Source organism: Drosophila montana, unplaced genomic scaffold (genome assembly GCF_035044405.1).
Source record: "Drosophila montana isolate Dmon_TW-CO22-7 unplaced genomic scaffold, ASM3504440v1 contig_3733_1, whole genome shotgun sequence".
NCBI classification, from domain to species: Eukaryota; Metazoa; Arthropoda; class Insecta; order Diptera; family Drosophilidae; genus Drosophila; species Drosophila montana.
This window is the reverse complement of record NW_026998620.1, coordinates 2172513-2182771: the sequence shown is the minus strand read 5'-3', so window position 1 is coordinate 2182771 and position 10259 is coordinate 2172513. Positions and strand designations below refer to the sequence as shown.

Genomic DNA, 10259 nt, shown 5'->3' with positions numbered 1-10259 from the left:
AGACATCCTAACCAAGAATATATATGCATTATCTGGTCGACGCTGCTTTCTTCTGCTTTTGACAAAAACAGTACACCCATTTGACCCGCTTTTAATAGATTTTAAGGGGTATAAACAAAGTCAAAAGGGAAATTTGAAATTTTTTAATGCGCTGAACTTGGGAAACTTTTTTTTGCACAAGAGCGAGCGATCATTATTGAGATGCACACATATACTTATGTAGTATGTTGTATATTTCGTATATTTAGTCAAGCATGTTCTTTAATGCTAATCAATAATAATCATAATTAATCATAATAATAATCGTAATTGGAATCAAACGGCGCTACTTAAACACAACTGTGTCAAGTTGAATTGTTGCTCTTTAAAGATTTTTTTGTTTCCTTTTGTTTTCATTGGAATTATTGTTAATTTTATAAATTACAAATATAATTACAAGCTAAATAAATATGTATACAGTGTGTGTGTGTGTGTGTGTGTGTGTGTCTGTAAATGTTAATATCACTAAAGCAGCGCTCCTGAAAAGCAAGAAACTAAATTGTTAACTAAAAAGCTAAACTGATTGCATAAAGTATTTATTATTTTTAAACTGTTTTTTTTTTTATTTTGATTTATTACAATTAGCGTACGTGTATGTGTGTGTGTGTGTGTGTGTGTGTGTGTGTTTACATGCATGAAGTTGTGTGTGTGGCTTTTATTGTTGCTATTTTATTTTTCCTTCTCGTCTAGTTTCGTCATATGAAAAACATCAATATAAACTATTTTATTCAATTTTATAACAATTCTCTGATTGATTTTTAATTACATGCACTTTTGTGAGCGTGTGTGTGTGTGTGTGTGTGTGTTTGTTGTTCTTCTGCTTCTTCTTTAATGTGTTGTTGTTGTTGTTGTTGTCATTCTCAATTTCCTTGTTGAAAAGGCTTTTTATTGGTATTGCATTAAATTGTAACAACTATTTAACACTTGATATATGTATGCACGGGCCTATATCTTTATTTATATTATGTCCAGATGCATTGATATCCCATTCTTTAAATATGTACGTATATATGTATTTGTTGATGTAAATGTAGAACAAAATCTTTAACTACTGTTTGAATTACGAAAAATGTTTTGTTACTTTAAACTGCCTTTAAGCTTATTTCAATATGAAAATTATGCAAAAAACTGAATTATTAGCTATAGCCAAAAATGTTTATTATTTTTCTTCTTAGTAAATATTGAGTTGAGCTTTTGTTGTTTATGTTAATTTACAAACTGCTTATCGAAATTGTGTGTGTGTGTGTGTGTGTTTGTTTTTTTTTTATATTTAGGCGCAAAACAATATTTGAATAGCGTTCTTAACGTGTTAAATTCGTGTTTACAATTTTAGCTGTGATCTGTTTTTAAATTTAGTTTTCTTTTTTTTAACAAATGAATATAAAATGCAGTTGTTATGTTGCATTTGTTTAATGTCATAGAAAATAATAGCAACAATTTTTAATGCAAAACACATAAATAAAATTAAAATAAAATATAGGGAAAAAAAAATTAAAAGTACAACTTTCTCAAACTGAACGCGAAGTTGCATTCTAAATGCCATAAGTCGAAATGAATTGAATCTTTGTTAGCCTTTAGGCTTTAACTGGACCACTAGCCTACATGGTTTTTGCTGGCTTCAGTCGATAAGGTTATTTAGTTTTAAACAATTTTCTTTTCGTATATAAGAGCTATTAAATGTAGTTTCCTTTTTGTTTCCTTTATGCATGTAGATAAACGATAGAGCTTAAACGTGTACATTGTTTAACAAACAGACTTCTGCTTCAACTTATGCGCACACTTGTGTGACCTAAACTAAGAGACGTATGTATATGTTTGCATATATATATATATATATAGATGTGTGTGTGTGTGGGTGTGTATTAATGTAAGTTCCTATATAGCTGCTCTCTATGCATATAGTTGCTTACTTAATGCTGCCTTCAGACACATCCGTTTTACATTTGATGGCCAGCCGCAGCGTTGCAAAAACCTTTCAAATCTTGTGCAAGCCACCTTGCAGGCTATCATTCGACCAGGAGCTCTGTGGTGGCTGCGCCGATGCTCCTGCTCCTGCTGCTGCTGCTGCTGCTGCTGCTGACGACATCGCCGGTGGTGGTGTTGGCGTCGTCGATGCGCACGACTTTGCCGGCTGCTGTAGATCGAAGCGTGCATAGAACAGCAAATATGGTGTTATTGTGATTTTGCGCGTCGGCGACAGCAGCTCCTCGAATTCGCGCTGTGTCATCGCCTTGATCTTATCATCGTCGCACATATACCAAATGGGTTCGCTGCTGCTCTGAGCATAGTTGGCTTTGACACCTCCGCGTCCCGTGCTGCCATAGCCCGTGGGATATGGCGCACAATTGTTGGCCACGCTGCCATAGCTGAGATTGCTGTTGCTGCCGTTCTGCAGGGATTCCTCGCTAAAATCACTGCTGCTGGCGCTATTGCTGCCCGCGGCGCTGGGTTGTTGGGTGCAGCACAAGCGCATGGCGCAACAGTTGACGCCATGGCACGTTGTGTTCATGCTGAGCTTGCCAATTCCATTGGTGATCGTCTTGCTGGTCAATCCATTTAGTTGCTTCACATTTTTGCTCATGTCCCCGCTGCTGGATGCCTTACTGCGTCCAAATTTCATTTTCTTTATCAGGCTGGTGCCCGACGAGGCCAACACTGAGGCGGCCGCTGAGACGACCGGCGTGCTGACAATGCTGCTGCTGCCATTATTGCTCGGCGCCGCATTCTCATTGCCTGCTGCCGCTGTCGCCGCTGATTGCTGTTGCTGTGCGCTAGTTGTTGCATTGCGACGATCCTTGGGACAGTTGACATAATCACTGGCCAAATCCAGAAAGCAGGTGTATGCTATATAATGACCCACGGTTAACGTGGCGCCCACATGCGTGATAACGCTGTACAGCTTATACACATGCAGCTTGTTGGCATCGCTCAGCTCACAGCACTTGGCGCAGAAGCAGGGCAGCGTAAATGTGGTGGGCACATATGTGCTAACCTTCTCCATGCCGCCCGAAAAGCGATTCAGCTGGATGACCAATAGACGCGGCAGCACCTCGTACGATATGGAGCGTATGGCCTCAGTGTAGCCCGTACACTGATTGCAGCTGTATTTATTATCGCCGCGAAAATATTCACGTGTTATGCATGAGTTCTGCAAGAAAACAATGGTAAATTAATCATAAGTTGACAGCTCAGCTGGGCGCTGGACTTACCTGTATATAGGCGCTGGGTTTTTCCTGCAATTCGGCATTGTCATAACCCGAAATCGGCACAGGTACTGAAATATCGAGCATGCCCTGCTTCTGACGTGTAATTGTCTCACAGCTCAGACATTTGGTGGTCAGCACCACGATGCCCTCAAAGTCGGAGCTGAAAAAGTTTAGATTCAGCTCACGTATGCGCTCCTCTAGGCGCATTTTATCCTTAAGCAGACTAGCCGTATTAATTTCATCATCACTGGAATATTTTGCTGGTGCGTTCGATGCAACTGAAGCTGTGGCCGCAGCGCTGGCGCCGCTGAGATCGACTGTATTCAAATAGAAAAGACTATTGGAGGCGGCATGTGTGCTTGCCACGCCACCGCCGGCTGTGGTTGGACTATTATCCTTAAGCGGTGACTGCAATCGTGTCGCTTTCGAGGCTTTGACTTCGTCTTTTCTCTTTGATTTGCGTGAGAAAAATGATGTTTTTGTTGTCGTGGTACTTTGAGTTTGACTAGTTGCTATCGAGCCATTGCCAGAGGCGCCCATCAGCGCATGATTGCCCACATCCGTGCGGTCCAGTGCATCAACCGTGTCCGTATCATCTGGATTGGCGATGTAGCTGCATAAATAAAAGCAATTAGTCAGTATTCAATGTGACCTGCAGCTCAACTCACCCATTCGCAATGACTTCTGGACAGTCGCCAATGGCCTTTATCAGCGACTGATTCGTTTCGCGTATACAATTGAGGACGCACATTAGAAACTCGTGCGCATCCTGTTGCTGATTGCCCTCGAAGGTGGCATTGACATCCTGTATGGCATGCAGCAGGGTGTCCGCATGGTAGGGCTCACTCGAATCGATCATCTCATTGCCGTGCAGGTTGTTATACAGCTCATGCAATTTCTCGCTGACCGACTGATGTGATGACTTTCTGCTTCCGCTGCTGGTGCTGTTGGTGCCGCTGCCGCTGCCATTGCTGGTGCTGCTAATGTACGGTTCCGCGTTGGCCAGATCTTTGCTGCTCCAGCTGCGCGCATGCTCTAATTGACCACCGCCGCTCACATTGCGGCCCAGGGATGCCGACTTGGCATTATGCCGGCGCACTATTGTCTGCTGCACCACATGCAGATCATGAATGAGATGATGCAGATTGTGTAAGAAGTGCGGCGCGAATCGTAGCGTATACACCACGGAATTCAGATAGCATGTGTTGCCAATATTACACAGCGTACCCATTGCGGGCACATGATTCAGTGCGGTAGCTCCACTGCCATTGAGTCCGGGGCCAGTGGGTGCGCCGCTTAAATTGCTGCCAGTGGCGGGCACATAATACTGATGGCTCTGCAGTTCCGGTGTATCGACCTCAGGGGCACCGGCTGCATTGCCGGCACGCAGGCCACTCCCGACTGGTGCATAACCATTGGCCACGCGCCGCTGCTCGTCGTTGGACGTCTGATAGCGTCGATCGTATAGGGACATGTTGCAGCTGCGTTTGCGTTTACGAAAGGCGCGTGACACCGGTTTGCCCGAATCAAGCTCAATTTGAGCTGCCGCAATGGCCGCCGCTGTCTCCGCTGAGAAATTCAAATCGAGCTCTATCCTGTTGCGACGCTTCCGGTTTCGACCGCCGACGCCGCCGCGTCTCTTTTTGCCAGTTAGCTTTGGCTCCGGCTCCTCCTCAATGCGATTCCAAAACTCGGGCTTAAAATGTTCTGCGAAATGTGTAGTCCAGTTGTTAGCAAATCGTTTGCAAAGTGGATTTACTGCAACCACTTACCTAGTTTTATATATTTTTGATACTCTGTCGCCTCTGTGGGCGTGGGTGATGTCTGTGCCGGCGGGGGCGGTGTTAACGATGTCTCTGGCACAAGTACGTCAACTGCAGCCGCCTGACGCGATCTTAGACTGGCACAGCGCGAAAACTCTGCCACATAAACGCGACGCTGACGTTTGCGCTTTGGCACCACCTCAACGCCTTTGGGCGCAGGTGTTGGCGGCTGTACAACTTGATCCACGTACTCCTGAACTGCTGGATAAATGGCCGAGTATGTTGAGATTGGCGACGACGGTTCGTCGGTGTCTGTGGCTGTGGATTTTGTGGAAGCTTTCGTTGTCTGTATAGTTTCTGACTTTGGCGAAATATTCGTATGTTGCTTGTTGTCTGGACTTCTGTTGTTGGGGCTGTTGCTGCTGCTGCTTGGCGGAAGACGTGCTTGTTCCTCTTTCAGCTCATATATGTCATATTCGTGCATCTTTCATTATCCTGCCAAGATCACAAAATATGCAATATAATTTCTTGAGCATGTTATTAATGTTTACGATGGCAAAGACTTGGGCTTAAATGAAAATGCAACAAAGAAAAATGTTCACGAAAATAAACTTAAAATTGTTATAAGGCAGTGTTGAACAATTCTTAAAAAAAAAAAAGGCTGTTGGTCTTGTAAAAATCTATTTAGATCTATTCTTCGCGTATAAAACAAAAGGTACTGCAAGCAGATTTGTTACAACTAACAAAATTGTTTACATCAGAAAAAAAATATATATTTGGACTTTTATATTAGTGTAAAACGTTTTTAAATATGATTAAATTCCCTTTAAGTCAAAGAATCAAATATAAGCAATTGCATTGCATAAATATCTAATGTACCATTTACTTAATACGGTACCATTTTTGGTACATTTGTACTAGATGTGGCAACCTTGACTGCGAATGATTCTGAAATTAAAGTTAGAGGGTCACTCTGTGGTTGGTATTGCTGTTGTGCGCGTACCTTGCCTGTAGCTTCAAGAGCTTCAATTTATGGCCACCACGCTCTAATCAACACATAAAAGTAGTTAGCACGGCTATCGGCATGGGGTTTTAAGTGTGGCTTTCAGGCAATGCCATTAGCCGCAAGCAAATACACGTTGGAATATTATTTTTTGTATGTGTGTCGATTGGGCATTCGTCAGAGTTAACAGCCAAAAACAGTTGCCTGATAAGGTGATAAGGAATTGTATAATAATCGACCATTAATCTCACGCCTAGGTGCTTATGATTCATTTAAAGAAAAGAAAAAAACCCTAACGTCAAGGGGGCTTACATAAATCTGAGAAATGCGCGTGGTAAGACCTCCAAGCCTCCCAGCCTTGATTGTTTTTAGACATTGACTGCAGATTGAAATCACAGTTGTGAGTCAACAACAAATCTTTATTGCTTACTGTTAGGTTTGATTATTGGTCACATGCTTTCTTTTTTGGAGTCGGCTTGGTAGCTAAAACTAAAAATATACAAATTTTATTTAAAGCTATATAAAGAAAAAAGGAACCATTTTCTAGAACCAGATTCGGATTAAATAAAATACCAATTTTGGTAAATTTGTACAAGATGTGGCAACCCCTGCACTTGCCTACTCAATTAACATTGCTTCCGCTAAGCCGGGCGTATATTCAATTTGAAAATATTATTTGCACCCAACCACGGCTAATTATGTAAAGTCTAAATCATGGGGAGCACCTAGGTCGGCTGCTGTTGCTCTTGATGACAATTTATGGCGGCAAGTGGACAGCAGCGGGTGAGCGGGGTTGAGGCTGAGCTTGGTGAGGTAGGCCCAAGCAATGATAGCAGGGGGCGGGAGCCAGAGGTCAGAAATCAACAAACAAATGGAAACGCGAATGAAATGTAGAAAGAGTGAACGTGAACGTAAATGTGAACGTTAACTGTGTATATTGCTATTGATTTTGTTGCTTGAATGAAGGTCACATGTCGCATAGGCTGCAAATACATATGACAAAAAGAGCGCATGATAATGTTAAGGTTACACATTTACACGACGGCAATAAGACGGGTTGAGAGCCCAGCTACAACTACTTCAAGAAACAAAAACTGCAAAGTAAACAGTTATAATAGATGCAAAAACAAAAAAAAAACTTTTTTGCAGTGCAACTTTGCTGGATGCTGTGACATTCATTTTGTAAGCGAGTAAGTGTGTGTGTGTGTTTTCTGTTTGTCCGTATTTAAATGCAACTCACATATTTTGGGAACAACATTTGCGGGCAGTTGTTATGTTCTGTGTAGCGTTGCTTTAAGAGAAAATAAACAAATTCAATTGCCGCTGCCAATTGTCAAGAAATTTCACTTGGAACGTAACGTAGCGCAACGTAAGACGCACACACACACATGCAACGGTCGCCGTACTCGCTAAGCTGACACCATACTCTCGAATTTTCACTTTTTTTCACTGCGGCGGTATTCGTTTTACAGCCCAGGACTTTTTGTACCTGCTTAGAAAATGTTTCTTCACTGCTGCACTTCAGGGCATTGTTGCGTTTCTCCACTTACACATTAATATTTATTTTATTTATAGTTTCATGTGTTTTTAGGCACTGAAATGTGTTAAACTTATGCGCCGTAAGCGTACGGCCGCTCTCGGTGGCAGATGATAAACACTCGTCGATGTTTACTCGTTACAATTGACAGTATTTATTCCCAAACATACTCCTCATTTAACAGAAATACTTCTTGACAGAATGCCTCCACACATAACATGCCATGTATTCGGTTATGGCAACACTGATTTCGTCTTCTTCTTTCTCTCCGGCAGAAATCACGATGTCGACTGGAGTAAGTAAAAAATGCGTCGCTTTAATTTGTAAAATATTGTGTAATCCTACAATAATAATTGCTAAATTATTGTTCAACGCGTACAGCATATATTTCGGCAACTGCTAATAATTAACTTTTACATGCAATATGCGTAATTGCAGACGCTTTACACTTATCCCGAGAACTTCCGCGCATACAAGGCACTCATTGCGGCCCAGTACTCTGGCGCAAAGGTGAAAGTGGCCGACAACTTCTTATTTGGCAAAACCAACAAATCTGAGCCATTCCTGAAGAAGTTCCCCAGCGGCAAGGTGAGCATATTATTTTAAGCAATTTTATTTGAACATATACATACATATATAAATGGACGTTGATTATCGCTTTGGGCGTGGAACAAAGAGCCTAAAAGCCGGCATTGCAACGTCATCAACTAAAAATGTCAGCTACTTCGATTTTTTGCAATTAAATATGGTAAATGAAAAATTTTGCTATTTGAATGCGAATGCCATTTTTTATTAATATATAATACATGACTTTGCTGACAAAAGAAATTATTTGCAAATAGGAAACGTTGTGCTGCCGGCCTTTGCATAGGTTTATGTCATTTTCGACGATGTGGCAGCGCTTAGAGCTGGCTAAGAATTTGCTAATTTGAAATTTGCAACATGTTATTTTTTAGGTGCCAGCTTTTGAGACCGCTGATGGCAAATACTTAACCGAGTCGAATGCCATTGCCTTCTTTTTGGCCAACGAGGAGCTGCGCGGTGGCAAATGCCCCTTTGTACAGGCTCAGGTACAGCAATGGGCATCGTTTGCTGACACCGAAATTTTGCCTGCCTCCTGTGCTTTGGTATTCCCATTGTTGGGCATATTGCCGCAGGAGAAGAACGTCGCTAAAGTGAAGCAGGATGTGGAGGTTGTGCTGCAGCAGCTGAACAAGAAGCTGTTGGATGTTACCTACCTCGTCGGTGAACGCATCACTCTGGCCGATATTATTGTATTCTGCACCCTGTTGCATTTATACGAGAATGTTCTGGAGCCTAGCGCTCGCCGTGATTATGTCAATTTGAACCGTTGGTTCTTGACCATTTTGAACCAGCCCCAGGTTAAGGCTGTTCTCAAGGACTTCAAGCTGTGCGAGAAGGCGTTGGTCTACGATCCCAAGAAGTATGCTGAATTCCAGGCCAAAAATCAAAAGGATACTAAGCCCAAAGAGGAGAAGAAGCCCAAGGAGAAGAAGGAGGCACCCAAGAAGGAAGTCGAAGAGCTCGATGCTGCCGATGAGGCATTGGCTCTTGAACCAAAATCCAAGGATCCATTCGATGCCATGCCCAAGGGCACCTTCAACTTTGATGACTTCAAGCGCGTTTACTCCAACGAAGATGAGGCCAAGTCCATTCCTTATTTCTTTGAGAAGTTCGACGCCGAGAACTATTCCATCTGGTTCGGCGAATACAAATACAGCAACGAGCTGTCCAAGGTGTTCATGTCGTGCAATCTCATCACCGGCATGTTCCAACGTCTGGATAAGATGCGCAAACAGGCATTCGCCTCAGTGTGCCTCTTTGGCGATGACAACAACAGCACCATCTCCGGTGTGTGGGTGTGGCGTGGACAGGATCTGGCCTTCACCCTGTCACCCGACTGGCAGATCGATTATGAGGTCTACGACTGGAAGAAACTGGATGCAAAGAGCGAGGAGACCAAGAAGCTTGTTACCCAGTACTTCTCATGGACCGGCACCGATAAGGACGGTCGCAAATTCAACCAGGGCAAGATTTTCAAATAAATTGCATTACAAATTCTCCGAGATTCAAAATGCAGCAGCAGCAGCAGCAGGAGGCACGATGCCTATTTCTAAGTTCCAACTGATTAGTAATTATAAATGAGAGTCGAAAACGTCGTGCTGTGCAAAACATCTAAAATACATATTGTCCTGGTTTGCTCAGCACACCAAATTTTTGGTATTTCATGTTTCAGCCTTCTGCATTTTCATTAACTGAAGAATTGTTTTGTAATTGCGTTTAAAAAACACACACACACATATTAAATGTCGAATCGAACAGACATTTAATAAATTATACGGGAATAAAAATAAATATGCGTTTTCTACTACACTAAAACGAATATCAAATACGGCTAATATAGTGTACTATAAATAACAGATTCTGCCTATCCTATGGCAGCAGTATATTATACTACGATTCTGATAAGATATATATGTCACGATAATCTCATTGAAGAAATAGCTAGGAAATTGAAGCAACAAATTAATTTGTGAGCAATGGCTCTTAAGGAGCTTTCCTACATATGTGATAGCGATGCAGCCTTGAAATGTTTCTCTCTTTAAAAGTTGTCTTGAAAAGGATTTGCTTACAGAAACATCGAGTTAGGAATTTGTACAGAAACAGACGGAGGGACATGGCCATATCAG

The 10259-nt window shown here is 42.2% G+C and overlaps 2 protein-coding genes across 4 annotated transcripts; one reads left to right on the top strand and one right to left on the bottom strand.

Moving 5' to 3' along the window:
• Positions 1-1172: 1172 nt before the first annotated feature.
• Positions 1173-7690, bottom strand: Usp1 (ubiquitin specific protease 1). Of its 3 annotated transcripts, none has more exons than XM_064694978.1 (5): positions 7562-7690; positions 5018-5503; positions 3914-4952; positions 3249-3858; positions 1173-3187 (listed from the first exon to the last, which is right to left on the bottom strand). In XM_064694978.1, exons 2-5 carry the CDS (start codon positions 5490-5492, stop codon positions 2015-2017), a joined length of 3297 nt encoding a protein of 1098 aa, XP_064551048.1. In that variant the 5' UTR covers positions 5493-5503; positions 7562-7690; the 3' UTR covers positions 1173-2014. The 3 variants fall into 3 exon arrangements, with proteins under 3 accessions (XP_064551048.1, XP_064551047.1, XP_064551049.1); XM_064694977.1 differs by having other exon boundaries at positions 7501-7660; XM_064694979.1 differs by lacking the exon at positions 7562-7690 and adding an exon at positions 7252-7460.
• On the top strand, positions 7684-9783 carry eEF1gamma (elongation factor 1-gamma). The gene is made up of 3 exons (XM_064694981.1): positions 7684-7843; positions 7987-8136; positions 8505-9783. The coding sequence occupies exons 1-3, from the start codon at positions 7772-7774 to the stop codon at positions 9612-9614; spliced, it is 1332 nt and encodes a 443-aa protein (XP_064551051.1). The 5' UTR covers positions 7684-7771; the 3' UTR covers positions 9615-9783.
• Positions 9784-10259: the final 476 nt, after the last annotated feature.

Coding starts and splice junctions, on each gene's coding strand:
- Usp1 (XM_064694978.1), bottom strand. CDS start 5,492: ATGCACGAATATGACATATATGAGCTGAAAGAGGAACAAGCACGTCTT. Junction 4,953..5,017: donor TCAAAAATATATAAAACTAG/GTAAGTGGTTGC, acceptor CACATTTCGCAG/AACATTTTAAGCCCGAGTTT. Junction 3,859..3,913: donor CCAGAAGTCATTGCGAATGG/GTGAGTTGAGCT, acceptor TTATTTATGCAG/CTACATCGCCAATCCAGATG.
- eEF1gamma (XM_064694981.1), top strand. CDS start 7,772: ATGTATTCGGTTATGGCAACACTGATTTCGTCTTCTTCTTTCTCTCCG. Junction 7,844..7,986: donor AAATCACGATGTCGACTGGA/GTAAGTAAAAAA, acceptor GCGTAATTGCAG/ACGCTTTACACTTATCCCGA. Junction 8,137..8,504: donor AGAAGTTCCCCAGCGGCAAG/GTGAGCATATTA, acceptor GTTATTTTTTAG/GTGCCAGCTTTTGAGACCGC.